The following is a 20,923-nucleotide window of genomic DNA, read 5'->3' as shown; positions in this document are numbered from 1 at the left end:
CAGGCCCATACTGTTCGCCGGCTCGGCCGGGGCAGTGGCGATTGGGAAGATTCATGAAATTAGCTCACGCAGCAGGGAATGTGCACTTTTGGTGTATGGCCGCAGACTGGTGTTGTGCTGCGGGTGCACCGAAGGCGGTGTTAACAGGCACAACTGAGTCGTGCTCGGCCGTGAGTGGGATGGGCCGCTCTCGACCAAGTGCTCGGCCTGTGTGGCCGCATAACGTTGGCAATAGTGACGTCTTCATTTTACGTGTCCTCGCGAATGCTATGTTAATAGGCGGAAAGCACGTTGATGTGACGCGTGTGCATGCTTGCTCCTTAGGAAACAGTGTGCATTTACTTGAATCGGTGACGGAGATGCTTTGCAAGCTCGGTACCGAAAGGTGACTGTGCTGCTGGTTGGTTTCCAGCCGTCTTCTGGGCTTGGCCTTTGCATACTGCCCTTATCTTTGTTGGTGTTGCTCTGGTGATTGTGCGGTTAATGCTGGTCAGGGGTTCGATAGCGGTGTCGGTGGCGTGTGTTTGTCAGGCGGGTGCTTGGACAAGAGACCTGAGGCCGGAGAGCTGAAGGTACCATGGCTCTTTTTGGAATGGCACGTGGGATATGTAATGGGTCGGGTAATCCTCCTTCCCCGATAGCATCAACCCTCTCTCCATCCATGTGGTCACAACACTCTACATGTTGCATAGCGTACGAAGATGTTTTGCTTCCAGGTAGATTGGTCTACGATGCCAGCGGCTGGCAGCGCCTATTGCCCCTGAAAAGCTTCCGGTGGATGGATGCACCCTGCTCGTGACGAGTATGTTATGTAACTGGTAGCAAATAAAAGTATGCCTCACTTCGGACACCATCCATTGTCCCGCGCCAGGAGGGTGCGACCAGCGCGCTGCTTACAATGTAAACTTGGGCTCAGCGGAGACCTCCAACTGTAGACCGCGCAGGACAGCGTGCATTGTATTGTGGTGAGGAAACGCCCTACCCAGCTATAAACCAGGAGAACCCCTCTGCGTGGTGGCCATTCACCAATAGAGGGAGAGTAAGAGTAAGAGGAGAGTAAGAGGGAGTTAACTACTGAATGACAACATAAACGACAATAACCTAACTGATAACGATTTGGCAACTGAATGCCAAAACTGCGTATGCTTCGCAACGTGTACCAATCTTCCGTATTCCCCTCGCTCTTGTTTCTAGCCCAACACATAACATGGCTACAAACGCAACCGTGAAACTGTATATTCTACCTTGTTCTTAACTAAAATACGAAAGCAAACCAACTTCCATTACGTTCAAAAGCTGCACCATACGTTGTTTTCACGTAGTTACTGTGAACCAGACAAACTGGACGATCCACACAAGGTCCCCGTACTCAAACCACAACAGCACATGCTTGCGCACACACAACCCAGCGGGGAAATGGCCGGGTGTCTGCCTTCCTTCTCCGACGCCAGGATGCTGCGATTGCGCACTGCCCAGTGGCGAGATCCACCAAGTGGCAGCTGCCGCTGAGCTCAACCGTCCCTTTTCATCGGGTCTTCTTCGCTTACCTGTCCAGTCTGTCTGCATTCTTTGAGAAGCACCAGATATGCAGGGAAGTGATGAGACGTTGCTCTCATGCAGAGATCGCACTCGACACACGCGGCTGCTTGCAAGCCAGGACTCAGCCTCTGTCGCCTCCATCTGAACCCAGGATTTAGAATCCAGAATCCGGGAACCCCCCACAAGCTGCACTTACTTTGGCGTCACACACTTTCTCAAAGCCGTCTAGTTATCCCTTCCAAGAAACTGCACGGATGGGTTCTCGGGGGCCCTGGTCGGTCGGGAGAAGAAAACGAAGACCGGGCGGGAAGAACAAAACTCAAAACCCAAAAGCTGTCGACCCCAGGTCGCCCGCCACCCCGTATGTGCCGCAACCCGACCTCCACCTCATCTTCACCGACCCATGTCCCTAGCCAGACAGAGCACCCTCAACTCCTGTCCCCTTGACCCCCCTCCTCCCTCTCCTGCTCCTCTCCCAGCAGCAGCAGCAACCGTTCCGGGTCCCGGCTCCCCCGGTCCCCCTCCCTTCCTCCTCTTCCTCGTCCCACCGCGGCACTGCTGACATGCCGGCCGCAGTGTGTGCTCCCACCGTGCGCCAACCTACTCCACGCCGCCCCGCCTTCCCCGCCTGCTTGCTGCCCATCCTCATCACCGTCATTACTCGACACAGGAGCTGTCGCTGCCGTTCCTGCATATGCGTCCAAACCTGAAACTCCTGCCACCGTGTCGCCGCTCAGCTCCCGCTGCGCGCGCGCCCAGGCCAATTCGCCATTTCGCCCCACACCAGGTCCGGTTGCAGCTCCTCCTCGATCTGGAGCAACACCGGTACCTAGCTGCGAAGCCGTCGAAGGCGCCGCAGGGGACCTCTGGCCTTGCATGACCACAACCCTACCGTCCCCTGGGTCAGTCGCACCGACCCAGTTGGCCTCAGTGGTTGTGGCCCGTGCTGACGTGGAAGTGAAACCGTTCCTACCCACTGGAATCGACTCTTGCTGCTGGTGCTGCCTGCTACTACCACTAGTGGGAGTGGCGCTATCGGTAGCGGAGTCTGGCGCCCTAACAGCGGACTGCGGCGCAGCCCATCCTGCCACCTGCGCGGCGGCAGGAGCCGGATCCCCCTCCAGGGGCTCCTCGCCCTCGCGATCCCGACGGCCCCCACCTCCCCCTCCTCCACTGCCGCCCCCGCCGCCTCCACCGCCCGGCGTTTGTGGTGGTGGTGTCTGCTGGTCCCCTTGTTGCAGCAGGGAGTTGATCTCCTCGCGGGTGAGGGTCTCCTTGTCTAGGAGCGCCTCGGCCAAGGTGGTTAAATCCTGGTGGTTGCCAAGGTGGTTATGGTTGCGGTTGCAGCTGGGCTTTAATTGCCGCTGCGGGTGCTGTGAGCGCGGTTAGTTTGCTCAATCCTGTCAAACTCCATTTGCTCGATGTCCCTGAGCAGTCGCTGACATGGCAAATCCGGCAACAATGCTAATTTGGCAACCCCCAATCTGGGTTCAACTGCCGGCTGTAGTGCATCCGTCTACGTCCTAACCATCCCTCCCCCTACTCAGCACACACAAAAAATCATGAGCACCCCAAGCCGCAAGCCTCTCACCTGCATTCTCTCCAAGAGCAGTGCCCTCACCACCTCCTTAGCGTCTGCCAACATGGTCGCCACCTCCGCATCCACTCGCTGCCGGGTGGCTTCAGACACCCCCGCACCGCCGTGCCGCTCCTCGTGTGCCGCCACATACACGGGCCCTATGGCGGTGCTCATGCCGCACTCGGCAACCATGTGGCGGGCCATGGAGGTGGCCTGTAGTGAGGGCCCGCCCGAAACAAGGTGTGTGTGAGTGGTGTTTATGTGTGTATGTGGGGGGTTGTATGCAACGGGGTTGGAGGGTTTTAGCAATAAGGAGGAATGCAAATCAGCACCAACTGCGAAGTGGAGATCTCACGGCTGCTGTCGAGGCTATTACGCTTCATGCCCCATCCTTCGGGAGGGGCCCCCCTTACACGCCCCTCCCCCCCTCCCTCACCTCGCACCCTTCAGCAAACCTCACACTGTCCCGAAGGGCTGCGAAATCGCTCGAGGTCCAGTGGTGGGCTGCGGGCCTGGCTGACCGTCTAAACGCCCTACCTCCTCTGCATCTTTCATGCACCCCACCTGCCACTTCTGAGCCCCCCTAAATCCAGCTCCAATCAGCTCCGATTCGGGAGCTCCCCAGCAGGGCCCCCAGCCGGGGCCCCGCTCTTTCCTCCCCCCTGCTCTCACCTGCCTCAGGTCGTCCGTTGCCCCGCTGCTGACCTGTTCGCTCCCGAACACCAGCTCCTCCGCCACAGTGCCCCCCATGCACACCCGGATGCGGGCCAACATCTGCTGCCGGTTGATGGAGAACTCGTCCTCGCGGCCCACCTGGGTGGAACATGCCGCGGGAGGTTGGGTGGTGGGGGGTGGGGGGATAGGGTTACAGGGCCAAGAGAGCACAGCATGTGAGTGATTGGGTGAGTGCGAGCGTGTGGGCTGCAGCCTTCAGGAGAGTATGCGCCAACTTAGGAGAGAAGCTTGCGATGTACGCGTACAGCTGCGCACACTCAAGGGTATGCACACATTTGCCCATCCGTTTCCCCGTCCCCAGGCCCACTAGCTACCCACCTGCGTCACCATACCCAGGGCATGTCCCCGGGGCACGATGGTGGCCTTGTGTATGGGGGAGGCACCGGGGGTAGCGAGAGCCACCAGGGCGTGGCCGGCCTCGTGGAAGGCGGTGCGGCTGAGGGTCAGGTGGGGTCGGGAGTGGAGGGGGAAGGATAGGGTCGGATGAAGGCGAATTCAGTGTTGCGCCAAGTTGGCAACATTCTCGGATGTTGAAAATGGGAGCTAGTGAAACCCGGGGTGTAGGGTGTGTGTGGGTAGGCCAGTCACACACAGCACAAACAGCACACAAGCACACGCGGCACCTACAGAGCTTGCTTTGGTGAAGCTAATCCTTGTCCTTTCACTGTCATTAAAGGCTGAAGCCATTAAAGCACAGCACCTTCCCCTCACCGCCGCGCCTCCAGCGTGCGCTTGACACTCTTGCGCTCCACTCCCATTAAGATCTTGTCGTACGCCCAGTCCAGCATGCGCTGGGTAATGGCGTCGGCGCCCTCTTTCGCGGCCAGAATTGCGCCCTCGTTAATCAGGTTGGACAGGTCAGCGCCGCTAAAGCCTGCAGGGTCGAAGAAGATACACAAAAACACACAGAGCAGGGCCATGGGTCCATGGGTTGAGTACCGCACGACTCTCGTGTATGGCCGCCGCAAGGGGGCCTTCGGAGGCACATGCTTAGCCGAACTGAGCCATCCAACCGTCACACTTGCCGCACGCCTGGAAAGCAGTCTCACTATATATGTACAGACCCAGATAGAGCTCGCCAGACCTACGGGTCTCGCATGACACACGGGCCCATGGCGCAAAAGGTCGCATGTACACACTGTAGCCCTGAAGCACCCTGGTCTATGGGGCCTAAACGACCTAAAACTCCATTGCCCCACGGACCCACGGGACTGTACCGGCGCATGAGACTTCACCGCTCCGCCAGCTCCCCCCCACCCCCCCGAACTCCCCTCACCCTGCGTCTGCCTGGCCAGCAGCTCCCGGTCCACGTCAGGTCCCAGGGGCTTATCGGAGAGGTAGTACTCCAGGATGTCACGACGCCCTTTAATGTCAGGGAGAGGTACGGCAACCTGTACGGCGTACAGGAAAAGTCATAAAAGCGAACGCGTAGGATAGCACGCGAAGAATTCGTATGGGAATCAGGAATCAATACCGCACAGCCGAGGTGAAAGGCAGCGGCGATGAAAGCCTCCCATCCGTATCCACAGACGCCGCAAGCGCCTCCTCCCAAATCCTCACCCGCCCTGCCCCTCCCTATGCACCTGTCTGTCGAACCTCCCGGGTCGCTTGAGTGCGGGGTCCAGGCTCTCAGGCAGGTTGGTGGCGGCCATCACGATGATGCCGTCCGTCGACTGAGCAGGCCGTGGGGTCACGGGGAACAAAAAGGGGGGGGGGGACGGGAGAGTGGGGGAGAGTTGCAGGGGCAGGTGAGTTTAGCCTGCGAGACGAGGTCCGCCTCTAACCACATCCAGGCTTTCCGCTGCCACCGATCCTCTGTTCAACGCCTACTCCTCCTCTTCCTCCGTTACCAAGAACCTAAACCTCTGACCAGCGCAGAGCGGGGTCTGATGCAATAAACAAAGCGCCGCAGACCCCTCTGGTCCTATTATAGCTCTCACATTCCGCTTGTATATGAGTCTCGGTCATATTCCAACAGGGCATCTCCTCCATTTCCAACAGCACACCACTATCAACCTTAGAACGTAATCGCACACACATTGCATGATAGCGTTCGCTACTTGCGCAGCGTTTCGACATGTAGACGGTGTTGCTTCCTAATGCCCTTTTATATCGCACACATCCATATACGAAAAAAGGAGAGGGAGAGAGAAAAGCATACATAAAAAATACATACATACAAACATTCATACATGCATGCATACATACATACATACATACATACATACATACATACATACATACATACATACATACATACATACATACATACATACATACATACATACATGCATACACACGCACCTCCGGTCTGCCGGCCGTACCTACCTCGAACCCGTCCATCTCCACCAGCAGTTGGTTGAGTGTCTTGCGTGTGTGGTTCTCCCAGGCCTTGCGGTTACCGCCGATGGCGTCAATTTCGTCGATGAACACTATGCAGGGGGAGCGCTTCTTGGCAGCGGCGAACAGAGCGCGCATCCTGAGGAGGACGGGGAGGACGGGGAGGACGGGGGATAAACATGGTGCCGGGGGTTTGCACTGAGATGATCATGACGATGACGACGATCATGACGTGACAGGGTGGTGGTGGCAGGATAATTTCAGGATGAATGCTCGTCCGCGATATGTGGATGCGAGGTAGACGGGAGGAGGGGGCCGAGCAGGTGGGCGCGCCAGGGGGGTTAACGGCACGGAGGGAAGGGTAACACGCGCTGCGAGCAGCACCACTCCAGCGCGATAGTACGGTGCCGCATGGTCCGACTGTACGGTATGGTACGCGAGACGTACCTGCGGCTCCCCACCCCCACGTACAGCTCCTCGAACTCAGATCCCGCTCGGTAGAAGAACGGAACACCCGCCTCACCTGGGAATGTTGGTGTGGGGGTGTCGGGGGGGGGTGATGCGGGGTATTGGTGTGTCGGGAAGTCCGTTAGTACACATGGACATCATCAACCGAAACGCTCACCCGCTGCTGCCGCAAGCCCTCCTCCATGCCCTCGACCAGACCAGCAATCCACGCCACCCAGACCAGACCCTCCTAAAGCCCCCCGTCATCCCAGCATCACTCTTCACGTTCCGATGCAACCCCGGGTGCCTTGTCCTTGCGTCCCCATCCACTCCCCTGCCCCAACCCAGGTGTGCAGCAGTGTCCCCTTCCTTGACCCCTTACCCTCCTTGACCCCACGTCCCCTTGCCCGGTCCGCTCACCCGCCACCGCCTTGGCCAGCAGCGTCTTCCCAGTCCCCGGAGGCCCCGTCAGCAGCACTCCTTTGGGCAGCTTGGCACCCAGCCGGGTGAACTTGCCGGGGTTCTTCAGGAACTCAACAACCTGAGGGGACCCGGGGGCCCGGGAGGGAATGTGTATACAGGGGGCCGCCTCGCCTCACCCTGGCTCCGGTGCCGCATCCGCACTCACCCGACATGATGAGATGGCTCGGCCAGGACACCGACAGGGCCCAGGGTTTCATGGAGCGCATGCAAGGCTGCGGCTCGACTTTTAAGTAGCAACACAGAACAATGTTTGTGCCGCACAAATTAATTCCGCTGATAAAAGGTACGCCGTGCGCATGCTGCTTCCCAACACATCCTCATCCTCATCCGAATCCTCACACACACACACACACACACACACACACACACACACACACGCACACACACACACACACACACCCCACCCCACGCACACACCATGTCAAATGCCATCGCCTCACCTCGCGCAGCTCCTCCTTGGCCTCGTCACAACCCTTCACGTCCTTGAAGGTACGGATTGACTGTACGGCAAGATGAAAAACACAGCAGGCAAGCGACGGAGCGTTCACTTTTGAAGGCGCTAGCACCAAGCAGCAGTGGGGAGACCGCCTGGGTGCATGTAAATGCCCGAGGGATTTTTACCGCATTTGTCCACGACGGTACGAATTCTGGTAAGCGGTAAAAAAGATCAATTCGCTGCCTTTTCGTGTCCTTTTGGATCCTGCAAAAAGAGATTGGTCACCAATCACTATAGTTCGTGTGCGCGGTGCTCCTGTTCCTGTTCCCCGTCGCAGGCAGGACTGAGCGCCGGATCCCATTAGACGAGTGCGGACAGTGCCGTACCTTCTCTGGCAGCTCGTCCTTCTTGTACTCCTTGGGCTCCACGCTGGGAGCCCCGGAAGACGAGGAGGCGGAGGCTCCGGAACCACTGCCGCCACCGCCAGCAGCTGAAACCGGTGGCCCGGCGCCAACAGCAGCAGGGTTGACAAAGGCGCCACCGCTGGCCTGGACCCTCCGGATGGCCTAAGGTGAACGGCAATGGATACACGGCATAGCCCGAGTTAAGCAGGCTTGGGAGAACCACCTCACCACGCGACCAGCTCGAACGAGCATGGTGTGCATGCAGAACTTCATATCCATCCTTTCCGTCACAAACAAGACAACGTAGGCCCCACCTGGCTCCCTGCTATGTACGCGAAGGCCAGCACCACCAGCAGCACCGCGAAGCTAGTCAGCCGCCACAGCAGCGTCAGGGGCCGCAGCAGCAGGGGCACCTTCGCGGCGGATGGCGCGGCAGCCACCATTTGCTGTAGGAGAGGGACAAAGGGACAACACGGAACGCACGGGAGCAGCCCACAGAGGGGCAGCGGCGGCATCAGGCAGGGGCTAGTGTGGGCAGGTGGCGAAGCAGCGCCTACAGCAACCGCTTAAGATGGGCAACCAAGCAGGGGGGGTAGGACGAGGAGGACGAAAGGGGGCAACTGGGCTGTGCGGCGAGGCACAATGTCTTTCAGGGCTGTAAGTGGCGGGGGGAAGGGGAATGTCGTAGCGGAGAAGACTGCCGACGGTCTGGATAGAATTTATGGGCAGTGGTCACAGTGGCCGTATCCGGGATCTCACCCCACCAGGGACCGAATGGGGCCCCTGTTCCATGGCCCCATTGAACACACTCCGGGGGGTAACCAGGAAGGATGCACTGCAGCATTTAGGTCCGTACGAGGCCGCCAGCCATAGGTCCGGGCGGCCCCAACGGTGGACGGGCCCCGCGCAAGTCCCTCCGTCCCTCCCCTGCAGCCCCACCTGCAGTGGCGCCAAGCCCCCCACCACCACGTGCAACGGTCGCCGTACGGATGATCCCGGGACCTCCAGACCCAGAGAAGAAACCAGACCACCAGCACCACCCGCGCCGTCACCAGCTGGGGCGCCGTCACCTGCCGCTGACACCAGTTGCTCCTGTGGGGGTCATGAGCGAGTGAAGGTGGGTAGTAATGAGATGCTACATGCATAGAATGGAAAGAGCGTCAGCTGTCGGTGCTAGTGGTGGTGGTGGTGATGACCAGGGACCAGCAGCGGGGTGAGCGTCCGGGGTCACAAAACGCAAGAAAGGGGTGCCTGCCAGCAAGTTGAACGCAAGCAACACGCCAGCGCCAGTCGGCGCGGCGCACCTCTGTTATGGGGCAGTACGGTACGCAGTAGGGGGCGCGAGAAACGCCCTAGTCGCTGGGGCACACGTGCATGCCTTACGCTACACGCCACGACATACTCACACTCTTTCGCCGTGGATGGCAATGTCATAAGAGACCCCCCACATCCCTTGCAAAGTAGGTCTTAGGAGTTGCGGCGTCGAGGAGGCCTCCGTCCCCCCCATGTTTACATGGACATGTCTGTGGCCCACGCAGGGCATCCCAAACACCTGCTCATACCCCACCTGCCTCCTCCTCCGACCCCCCAGTCCCCAAGCCCCGGCGAAGGCCAAACCTCTCACATGCAGGTCACGCAGCAGCTCCGTCAGCGTCCGTGGCGGGGCCCCCTCCGAATGGGGCGAAGAAAACAGGAACGAAGACTGTGGCATGACTGCGGCTGCGGCTGAACCATCCGCCTTCACCAGCTCAGAAACTTTGCCTGCGCACATGCGTTGTACGCTGTGTCGAGAGCTGGGGAGGATAAGCCGTTCACCCTTTGGGCATATGCCAAATCCTGCGGGTCCTCATACCGGCCCTGTGTCTGACGGTTGGTGCTGAAGGACCTGCCGCTGTGGTCTTGACGACACGGACCGGGCCCCTTCACCGGCACATGACTTCCCCCTCCTTCCGCCTGGCCCCACGCCCCTGTCGTCGGTTCCCTCAGGAGCCCCACCCTCACCATTGCCTTCCCCTGTGTAAACACACCCGCACCCTAGGAAAGCTGGTAGCTGGCTACTTGCCAGTCGGGACCCCCGCAGTTAGTATTAGTACCCTTGCTTTATCTGGACGCGTGTGCGCATTCAGGAAACTCTTCCTCTCCCCCATTCCCCCAGCCCCTACCCGTGGCCACGAGCGCCCGCAGGTACTCGGCCACCACTGCCGCGTTGATCCCAAACTGCCGGGACTCCACCCTGGCCAGGACCTCCCGGGGATTGGTGCGAGCCAGCTCCGCGAGGTAGGCGGCGTGCTTGTCAGCGTCCTGGGATGGAAGAAGGGAGAAATAGTGCTCATGAAAAAGCGCATGGCATGAGTCTTTTACGCCGTGCCTTTTCGCAGGTGTATGATCCTTGGGGGCTGCTAAGGCCAACAGACCCGTAAACCCGTGCGCACAGCCGGGACTTGATTAGGTGGTGGCCAGGGGGAGGGGGAAAGCCTCACAGCAGCATCGTGGTGTGGGATTCGGGAAGTGCACAACCGGGCTAACTGCATAACAGAGAAGGGCAGGGGAAGAGATATCAGGAGGGAAAGGGACCTTTCCTTTCTCCCTACCCAGGCCTCACCAGGAGAACTCCTAGCCCACTGCTGGGCCCCGCCCTGGCTCCCGTGGGACAGCGAGGCCCCTCCCACCCAGACCTGAACCTCTGCGAAGACCTAGAAGCTCAAGCACACTCCGAATGCTCTGCTGCTGCTCAGCATGGCTTGCCGTCCAGCTCCCGGGGGACTCCAGGAGGGGACCCAAGCATCTCCAGGACGGGCGTGGCGGAACTAGCCTCGCCATCACCAGGAGCATCCATGTGCCTGTCCTAATCCCGTCCAAGGCCGGAAGCTAGCAACCCTGCAGCACTGTCCCTACCGCGGCCCCTGTAAGCCCGCCCACCTTGGGATCCTCCTCGCAAGCCTCCCGCAGCCGCCGCAGGTGCTGCATTTGTACCCAGACAGGGAACTGCTGTACAGCAGACCACACGGAGGCCAGCCAAGCCAGCAGACGCTGAAGGACCGGCGGCAGGGAGATGCCAGCCGTGGCGGCGCCGGCGGCTGTGGCATCGCCGCCGTCCCCGGGGAGACCTGGCCCAGGCGCTGGCGCTGGAGGCGACGCAGTGGACGCTGCCTGCCCATGTCCATGCCCCTGAACCTGCTGCTGTGGTGGTAACGGGGAGGAAAAGGATGACCCCGGCGACCCCGCTGACGCTCCGGCGGCGGACACCAGCGCTCCGCTTCCAGTGGTTGCTAGGGGTGATGTCGTGGTGATGTCCGCCAGAGTTAGGCCATCGGCAGCAGCACCCGCCGACGCTTCCGCTGGCGAGCTGCTGGTGTCGCTAGGGACGTTCTGAGGAGCGGGCTCGCGGGCCGAGGAGCCTGGGCCAGGCGGAGGCGAGGGCGCTCCATTGGTGGACCCGCTACTTGCTTTGACATTCCATAGCCGAGCCGGATGGAATAGGAGCGGCCGCAAGGGGTGCAAGGGTAGAAAATGGACAACAGATCTGCAAGCTACCCTTTGCCGTAGCCCCGTCCGAAGCCCAACCGGCTGCATCACTTTCCTGTAAGCCAAATGGGTCAAAAGTGGCGACTTACGTTAGGCAGGCAAGCTAACTAACTTTAAGGGTTGGCACATCGCAAATATATGTGAGCCCTCAGCAAGCCTGACAGACCAAATGAAGGAATCAAAGGCACCGAATCTCTTGCAATGCTGTCCAAACAGCGGCGTCGGAAGCGTTAGGGCTTAATTGCACGTAACAACGAAGGACGAATAGCGCTTATAATACAAGGTGTGCTAGGGTTTTATAGAAAGCATTTCACTTGCCAGCGAGGACGTCGCGCGGTGCCTTCTGCGTCGGTGGTCACAGGCAGAAAGCTACCCTTGGAAGAAGCACAGGCCTTCTTAATGAGACTATGTTCAGCACAGAAACAAGTTGCAGTGATAATTCTATATTACTTTTCTGCTTGTACGAGTGCATAGAGCCAGGTAAACACCGTGGTATCAGGTTATCGTGTGGTCTCGGAGCGTCAACAGCGACAGCGGCCATTCCAGGACCACACGATGGTTTTCGGTCTCGCTCTCATATTATCGATCAATGGGTGATGCAACGCAATCTGCCGATAAGGGGTCCTCTGCAAACTGCCAAGCAGGGAACGCCGTCAGCTTGAAACCGGAGGAGCGGACCGGAGCGGTTTGCCAAGCGGCCGGTTCCGGACTTACGCCACTTCCTGTTTCGGAAGCGCTCAGCTTGTGCCTAAAACCAATCAGGTACGGACGTGGAATGTAGAAGGATTCAGCGGGTTTGGGCGAGTTGTTTCGGGTGGGGTCGGACCAGCACGCGCGCTCTGGTGGCTGGCCTTCATTTCGCAGCCTTCACAACATCTGTCACACTGCGCGAATCGTACACATCAATCGCCTCCTCATGGCCATTCAGTCATAAAGCCCAATCCGATGCCCGGCCTCAGACGGACGCCGCACGATAACCACGGTCAAGACTGTCTCGGGAGCAGCGCGCACGGTCAAGCGTGTGTGACAAGGGAACTCACAGTGCATATATGTGTGTGGAGATGTTGATAGAGGCCGATTGCATAGGGGCAAAAAGCGCAGGCACGGCAAGCGAAAGAAGGCTGGGAGGGTTCCTTAGAATGACAAGTGCCTCCGCGACTCATTCCATCCCTTGTGCCGCGGGCTTCCTTCCGGCTGGGCGTCCTCCCGCTGCCAGCACTGCAGCACTGCCAGCATTGCGGCAGAGCTGCTCCTTCAGGTGTCCCCCTGAAGAATCCGGACTGCGGCAGGGAAAGAGCCACAGCCCCACAGAGCTCCCTATTCCCTGGATGAAAACCCCGTAGGTGTGGACTAAAGCAGAGTGAGTCAGTTTATTTCTTGCGGGCGTGGCACGGAGCTTTCGAGGGGAACAGTCAGCCTTACATGCCCTGAACTTTTGACATGGCCGTTGGCGTGCCGAGGCATGCAACCTACAAACCCAAGCCGACAGCTTATGCATATACCTCTGTAAATCCGTATGTTTCCCTGTGTGCCATTTCTCGTACGAGTATGAGGGAGTATGAGGGAGTATGAGGGAGTATGCATGACACCTTTACACTTTGCGCGTGCCGACTGCCAATCTGCTAAGCTTGTTGAGGCAACATGAAGCAACGAAGGCAACAGGCGACGCCGTTGGCGATAACGCGAGGGGTTTGAACCAGTACCGCTTGGCTGGTAGCACGTGAGCACCATCCATTTGCGTGGCGTGGCAGTGCTGACAGGGGACAAATGTGCGTTTCTACAAGTACGACAGTTTTACGCGATTTGAAAGGCGAAGCCTGTCCTTAAAGGACAGTTGGATATTTAAAACATGAAATGGCAGTGATTGTATATATGTTTGGATTGAAAGCAGTAACGTGCTTTTTACATGGCATAGTACAAATTCATCAAAATATCAAACCGCGTTATTGCCTTCCTTGTAACTGAAGCGTGCCCTTAGGTAGATTTGCTTTTCGTGAAGATTCTTTCCTCTGGTTATCACTGCTTATGCCAAGAGCAGTACCTGGGCTCCTGTCCCTAGCCATAAACAGGTCAACTCTGCAAGGACACCGAGTCACCTGCCTGAGAGCAATGCAAGTACCATCCGCTGCTGTGGCGATTAGCACCGATGTTGCAGGGGTAGAAGAGGCCACTACCTTGCTTGCGAAGAAGGCATGCGCACCTCTGAGGCATAGAATCCGCAAGTTCGACTTGGAGAGCGATTTACAAGATCTGACAGATATCTGTGCTAACGTTTGTAAGTCCAAAGCTTGTTTGCTGTAGCGGCAAGTCCAATCGCTTATTCCCCCAATCTCATCACAGGGAACCAGCAACCCAGCTCAACTCCCCAGCTTTCCTCCGACGGCTCCCCCCTTTGGATTATCCTGCGTTGTCATTGAAGGGTGTATCAGCATGTTCTTCTCCTTTTCCTACCCCTCGTTGACACTCCTCCGCGCCGGCGGTGCCTACATGGCGTGCAGACGGTGGCACGGACTACATGCCCCGCATCATTCACCGCATCGCCAAGGACCCGGGCGTCCTCGTCTTGGCAGCAGAATCCCTTCTCTCAGGAGATGCTGAGCAGCAGCCGGATGAGGTCGAGGAGCCCGGGCAGCAGCAGGAGCAGCAACAGCAGGTGCAGCGGCAGGAGCAGGCAGAGGGGACGGATTCGCAAACCGGTTCATCGAAGCCCTTTAGCATCAATGGCATCAGTGAGTGTTAGAAGGGCGCATTGCTTATTACATAGGACAAGTGTAAAGCGGATGAAGGCAGATGGTCGTAAGACATGCAGGGCTCTTATCGTGTCCTCCTGTTGTGGGGACTAAGGCCGTGATACGAGGTCCTAAATCCCTTATGATTTTATGATGGCAGGATCTACATGTCCACCCTTAATGTTATGGCGTGCTGTCTGTTATGCGGTGCTGCAGTGTTCTCCTGCAAAAAGAAATATTCCAGAAGCCCAGTCGGGTCCGCAGCCCCTCGTATGCAGCCTCCGTCACTGCCATGAGACATGCGCCGCAGCCGTTGCTCTTTCCTCCTGCGATAGCCCACGGCCATGCCTTCAGATGGGGGTTCCTCCTCACCTAGAGATGGCAATCAGTTAAAAGAGAATACCTACCTGCTTACTTCAGGATGCCATCGCGCTCTCCACTGCGCGTGGGGCTGAGGGGTTGTTGAGGCGCCTTCTATGTTGTTCCATGGCTGCATGCTGCTGGTTCACGTTTGCCAGGTTCAATGGTGGCAATGCTTTGCCGCTCCGATGGTATGGTTTCCCTTTCCATTCCCCTTGTATCCTTATGGCAGTTTGTGGTGAGCGGCGAGGCGACGCCGTATGGCTATACGGGTTGCGGGTGCGCGAGGGCACGCGTGGCCGCGGCCTGGGGCACCAGCTGATGGTGGGTTCTATGTATGGCATGTTGAGTATGCGGGTGTGCTGCTGGGGCTACGCTTGCGAACACGGGGACGCGGTAAACCCCAAACACTATAACCGCCAACATACGATTTCAGTGTGTTGCTCCGCGGATCTGCGACGTCGGCGGTCCCAGTACATCGTGCGTACTGGTAGTGCGACGGGAGTAGCTGTGCCATGTTTACGCGCAGTCAGTGGGCACAGGTTCTCCTTTTACAAGCGAATGAACACCCAAGCCATCCTTTTACTCATTTGTCCCCGGGCATTTGTCCCAACTGGTAAATTGCATTTGCTTAAAATCTTTTATCTTCTTGCGTACCTTTGCTTTGCTCTACTCGAACGCTTGCATGTATCTGAGCATATGTTCTTGCATGGTGTCATGACGGATCATTGATCATGCTGTCACTTCATGTTGACAGGAAGCTATCGTGCAGAAGGCCCCGCAGCTCCTCGCTACTGCGCCGGAGGCCCATCCGCCGCCCCCCAGGCCCTCAGCCCCACCATCCCTCCATGTCGTGCCAGCACAGCTATTGCAACCGCAGCTACCGACATCAGGCGCCCATGCAGATCCCCCAGCCTCCTCGGCATCGACGCCAGTGGCCGCAGCAACTCCACGTTCTGCCACCGCGGCCGCCGGCCCCATCCGCCAGATCGTCACCTGCACGGTGACGTACAATACTGCTGCTCAACGAATCATTGGCCGCCAGCTGTCGGGCCCGTTGTACGAGGTGGAGATCTGGCCGGGTCCGCCGCTGCTGGAGGAGTATGAGGCCGCGGGGGCCTGGGTGAGAGGTGTGGGCTTGAAGCCGGGGACGCCAAGCATGATTGATTGGCTGCCAAGTGAGTTGGGTTATCAGAGCGCGTTGACTTGTGGAAAGCGTAGTGTCGTGGGCGAGGTTTGGCTTGGAAAACATGGAGGTCTTTTGTGTGACAACCTATCTAGACTTGTGGGACGGTGAGGAAGCCGAGTAGGAGGAGCAACGCAGCCAATCGGGAAGACTCAGCGGAGGCTGGCAGCGGCTCGTAGCTCGTACCTTTTTTAGTAGTGTCTGTGGCGCCAACATTTCGCACCTTACATTCCACAACTTTCCATTTCCTCACTTGGATAGACGTCCGAGAAGTCCTGGGAGCCGACGTGGCAGCCCAGGCGTTGCTGCCGCACTGGCGTCGAGTGACCAGTGACTGCGAGCTGCGCGCTGCTGTCGCGCAGCTGCTGTACGGCAGAAGCGGAAGCGGGACAAGCGCCCTCGCCGCGGACGGATGCGCCGGCATCAGCGCAGCGAGGGGCGCAGACGGCCTCTGCGACGGTGGCCAGGACGGGGCTTCCGATGCCGGACCTGTCACGATGGCAACTTCTTCATCCGGGCGTCCACCGATCCCCGGGTCGCTTACGGAGCAACCGGACACGGACTTCCTTTGGCTTCCCATGCCGTGAGTGTATGGTTGGCGGCCTGCCGTAGGGGTGGGAAACCCTTAGTAGTCGCGGCGTCCGGATTGACGCAGGGACGTCTGTGTTGGGGCCCTAGCGCAAACCAGGAACTCTAGGACCCCTGGGTTTGGCGGGCAACTGGAAGGCATGCACATGTGGCAGCGCCATGCCGTACCTTCCACACGAACCATATGCACAGCATTTGGATATTAGCCCTGTTGCAACAGCAGCGCACCTGACCCTTGTATCATATTGCCATGGTCATCGTGTACGGCATCTGTATGGTACAGGTACGACCTTTGGCCCCTGGAGGGCGCATTTATACAGCGGGAGCTAGCGGAAGGGAATATCTGGCTGCTGGCAGAACCCGCTACTGAAGGCTCCCACTCTCTTCGGGGTCAGGTGGTTCCGATGGCTAGCGCTGGGACGGAGGACAGCAACGCGAAGGACGGCGCAATTGTTGGCGTAATGGTACTGACCCACTTTGAGACTTTGAGCCGCGTCTGCGCTGGTGGGTTTGTTAACTGGACAGGATAGTGGCAACGTTTTGGTTCAGGTTGCTAGTCGATCTGGGTCAGGTTGAAACTGGGTTTGGATCAAGCTAGGTTAGACGGTTTTGGTCGATATCACCGGCTTGCATTTGGGTAGGATTTGGATCAGGCCGGATTGCATTGATTCGGGTGCCGTGTTAAGGGGGTCAGTGGTAAACAATCTAAGTCCTGAAGTTGCCTCTCCGTACGCAGGAATCCTGGCCCGCAACAACGCCGTTGTCCACGCGGCCATCGCGCATGCCGGGCGTCTGCAGCCACACTTCATGGCCAGCGTGCTGCGGGTTCCAGCGGGATGCAAGCGGTCCAAACCTGCGCTAAACTTGGGCCTTCCGAATACGGACGTCACGGAGGGTACTGTCGGGTGGGCTAGGGAGGAGCCGGTGGAGCCTTTGCCAGCCGTGTACGGCATTTCGGGAGGCCATCGGGGCGTGCTCTTGTACGGCCACGCGGTGACGCCGCAGACGCGTCACTGAATGTCCTGTGCATTTTGACAGGCATGGAATCTTGCAGATAACCCGGAGGTTGTATGGGGTCGGTCCTACTCTGGTGCGTGATCAACATATGTGCACAAGTTCACTGATATAACGATAAGCGTGTCGATTTATCAATTTATCACGCAATATTTTTGCAATTCATTGGCACATGCAGGCTTTCCAGCGCCCCACCGCGGACCAACCAAACTGCTGATATTGAGTTTTTTTGTATGATTTTATCAGTTGTTGCAGAGAGACCTTTATTTGGGGCTTACTAAACATTTTTGGCAAGCGGAACCGCTGGATTTTTGGCAAGCCGTATCGCCGATAAAACGCGATGCTGCATGGGAGGGATATGTCGAGCACGCGAGGGTTCACGAGAGCTGCAACTGTCGATGACAACCTAGTGACTTGCCATACACTGTCATTCCGCCTTGCTCGCTCCCCATACATGTGCGGTCCTTGCTATGACCCTGAGAGAAGCTGAGATCCCGATGCCTGCTGTTCACCTCGGCCAATTGCTAATTCGAATCAATTATGAGACAGTTTGCACATACAAGCTCACAGAAGCTGGTAAGGGCAGGCACGTCCTGACAGATGTCCGTACTCGCCTAGGATCGCCAAAAATACGGCGAATGCGCAACGACTAGGCGAATGCGCACCTATACAGCCATATTTTTACGAAAATGTGTTGTAATTATTTTGTGTATTCCTAGAATTTCATCGAGTAATGGACCGGGCAGAACCTGTCACGAGTCAAGTCACCACCGACCGCTCTTCTGGACGGAAGCGGATAAAGCCGCGCGCGTTCTGGCGGAACGAAGACGTCGAAGATGCCCACCACTTGGGGTCTCTTGCCGTATCAAAATTGCAGCCTCGCAGTAAGCTCCAGCACCCAATAGCGCTGTTGGGTCAGAAGCAACTCTGCGCTCCCAGCTTGGTCACAGCACATGCTCAGTACGATCCAACGACTAAACTCGATGCGCAGGGGCTGGTTGCCGTGCAGGAGCTGCGACAACACTGACAGAAGAGCTCAGCAAGGCCCAACCGCGGAGGGGCTCAAAGCGGCTTAGTGGTTCTGTTGATGCGGGGGGCACGGAGGAGCTGGTGAAAGGGGGGGATGCAACCTTCCCGGTCAATAAACACTCCTCCGTTCAACCCTGCCGGGCTCGTGGAGCTCGAGGGCCGGCGGCTGCCACTCACCTACCGGGCCCTCCTGCGGACCTCGCTGCCGCCAGCACTGGCACCATGGAACTGGTGCCGCCATCACCAGTGCCATCACCATTGTCACCACCAGCTGCCAGGCCGCCAGCCTCCGGGCGCGGCGCCGTGGCCAGGAGGAACAACGGAGATGGCCGTCAGTCTGCGGCAGCAGCAGCGGCAGCAGCAATAGCCGCAACCGCGCCACTACGAACGCCAGAATGTAAGGTAGGGAGATCATGTCAGGGAGATGCTGACAAGGTTAAGCAACGTCCGAGGGACCCTGTGCTGCGTAGCAAGATCATGGTTCTTGACGTGGCAGCGGCAGCTGGTCAGCTAGCCAAAGGGACTGGGGCAAGCGGTCTGGATGATGCGGCGGCGGCCAGTGGTCCTCGTACCCGGCGGTCCGTAGCCCGCACTAATCAGCAACCGGTTTTGGACAAGGACCGACTCCCTGCCACGAGCAAAGCAAGAGGGTTAGGTCGTGGTGTGTCAGCAAGGCCAGCACAGCAAGCTGCGGCCACTCCCGGTACCTGTGCAAAGAGGGATGATGGTGCATTGGACTCAGGGACACGGACAGCGCCACAAGGCGACATTCCATCGGGCGCAAAATCCAGGCCGACAAGGTTTGCTGCCGCCGCAGCTGCGGCAGGTATCACCGCAGCTGCGACAGCAGGCACCACCCCTGCCGGTCTTACGCAAGCACCGCTGCAGCATCAGCAACAGCCAGCTGCGGGACCGATGCAGGCTCTGCCGGTAGTAAGGGAGTCGCAGGACGCGCAAGACGACGATGAAGCCAGCCGGCCCAAGAAGCGCCCACGAAAGGGCCCCGTGCAGGAAACTACGCATGAAGCCGAAGCCGGCAAGCAGGCGGTAATACAGGGAGGAAAGGATGCTGGGAGCGATGCGGCTGGGCCCGTCCCGATCCCACTGCCTGTTCAAGTCCAAGGCCCGTCACCTTCGTCGACTCCGCGGCGTCGGTTAGACCCTGTGCTGCGCTTCCCAGTGAAACTGATGCACTTTGGGCCACTGCGGCCTAGAGCGTCGCAGGTGGATGCTGCGGCAGCAGCTGCGGCGGCACGTGATGCTGCTGTGATAGACCGGGGAGCTGAGCCGGAAGGGAATAAGGGCGACGGGGCGATCTGCGGGTTGAAGAGTTTGGACGTAGCTCCGCGTGAAGGCGAGAATTTAAGTTGTCCACGTGTAGGGGCCAGGGATAGCCGGTCCCTGTGCCGGGCCAATGGCGACCGGCCCACATGTCGCAACGCGGCAGGTGACGTTGCAAGTGCGCCAGCGGAGGATGGGCTCAACCTCACGGCCATGGTATCCCCCGTCTCAACTGCCGTAGTTGCCACAGCAGCTATGGTTGCGCCGGTCACGGAGGGAGCAGTGGTTGTGGTTGCAGGCATCGTGGAGCCGGCAGGTGATGTCCGGCAAAAGGAGCAAGGGCAACACGGCGGTGGGACCATCGGGAGGGATGGCAGGGCGCGACGGCAGATCCTAGGCAGCCGAGGCGTTGAGGTGGGTAGGCTGCAGATTTACGGGCAAACGCATGACCCAATCTGAGATATTCTTCACCTCGTGAATAGGTAATACTTGTCCACGTGCAGCGCTCTGTACCGCATGCCCGACATCCCCCTAACCAAAGCAGCTTATGAGGCCGTCTGTCAGTAAATCACGCCGCAAGCCGCTATTTCAAGCATTATACAGCCTCTGTGGTGCTCTCTCTCTTCCCCGCTGGTAAGGTTCGTCCACCTGCACCCGCAGCGTTACGTTCCCGCGGCAGTCTATCTCCGCTGTGGCCCATTCCTTGGAAAAAGCCCAAGACCGCTGAGTGGTCTTAGGCCGACAGCCTGGCAGGCCACTCTTGGCATGCTCTGCTCAACCGTCCACCAACCCGTGTGATTTTTGCAGGATCCGTACGCATTCGTATTCTGATCCCTCGGGCTTGGTCCGGGGCGCTAGCTCGCAGATTGCTCATGCACTGGGATAGGGTTCCTGCCGTGTACAACCGGACGACGCAACACGGACGAAAAGTAGACTGATTTTGGCAGCTGTGATGGTGTGATAGCCGCATAAGGAGCACTATGCTGCACCAAAACAATACCAGCCTGCGGTGAGGCAGCATATGTATGCGTCGGCACGGAATCTGTTGCCGATGGACGGAGCAGTATTGACGAACGGAATGTGTTAAGGGGGCGCTTGCCTTGATGTTAAGGAAGACAGGCTGTAGTGTACCGGTGCAACGCGTTTCGTTGAGTTAGGGAGTTCCCCCTGCATGGCTTGAGAAGCACACTTGTGAGGCTTGACCTGAATAATGGGTGAGCGGATTTGCTCGCCGTGATGCGGCACGCG

At 58.4% G+C, this 20,923-nt stretch overlaps 2 protein-coding genes across 2 annotated transcripts; one reads left to right on the top strand and one right to left on the bottom strand.

Annotated features, from left to right (window-relative positions):
- Positions 1 to 878: 878 nt before the first annotated feature.
- On the bottom strand, positions 879 to 12,535 carry VOLCADRAFT_105496 (uncharacterized protein; the record flags this gene model as incomplete). The annotated part of the gene is made up of 20 exons (XM_002952322.1): positions 879 to 1,007; positions 2,129 to 2,849; positions 3,131 to 3,331; positions 3,791 to 3,931; positions 4,172 to 4,289; positions 4,565 to 4,727; positions 5,130 to 5,244; positions 5,437 to 5,526; positions 6,182 to 6,332; positions 6,641 to 6,716; positions 7,061 to 7,181; positions 7,564 to 7,623; positions 7,946 to 8,125; positions 8,278 to 8,409; positions 8,903 to 9,055; positions 9,531 to 9,724; positions 10,126 to 10,264; positions 10,444 to 10,488; positions 10,883 to 11,361; positions 12,529 to 12,535. The coding sequence occupies 20 exons, from the start codon at positions 12,533 to 12,535 to the stop codon at positions 979 to 981; spliced, it is 3,315 nt and encodes a 1,104-aa protein (XP_002952368.1). The 3' UTR covers positions 879 to 978.
- A 1,062-nt stretch (positions 12,536 to 13,597) lies between these two features.
- Positions 13,598 to 20,473, top strand: VOLCADRAFT_105495 (uncharacterized protein; the record flags this gene model as incomplete). The annotated part of the gene is made up of 9 exons (XM_002952399.1): positions 13,598 to 13,763; positions 13,987 to 14,217; positions 14,736 to 14,856; positions 15,403 to 15,755; positions 16,025 to 16,346; positions 16,635 to 16,855; positions 17,088 to 17,256; positions 18,607 to 20,089; positions 20,336 to 20,473. 9 exons carry the CDS (start codon positions 13,598 to 13,600, stop codon positions 20,471 to 20,473), a joined length of 3,204 nt encoding a protein of 1,067 aa, XP_002952445.1.
- Positions 20,474 to 20,923: the final 450 nt, after the last annotated feature.

Source organism: Volvox carteri, assembly GCF_000143455.1.
Source record: "Volvox carteri f. nagariensis unplaced genomic scaffold VOLCAscaffold_29, whole genome shotgun sequence".
In the NCBI taxonomy this organism is placed as follows: domain Eukaryota; kingdom Viridiplantae; phylum Chlorophyta; class Chlorophyceae; order Chlamydomonadales; family Volvocaceae; genus Volvox; species Volvox carteri.
Note: the sequence above shows the minus strand (reverse complement) of the source record. Positions and strands in the feature narration are given on the sequence as shown.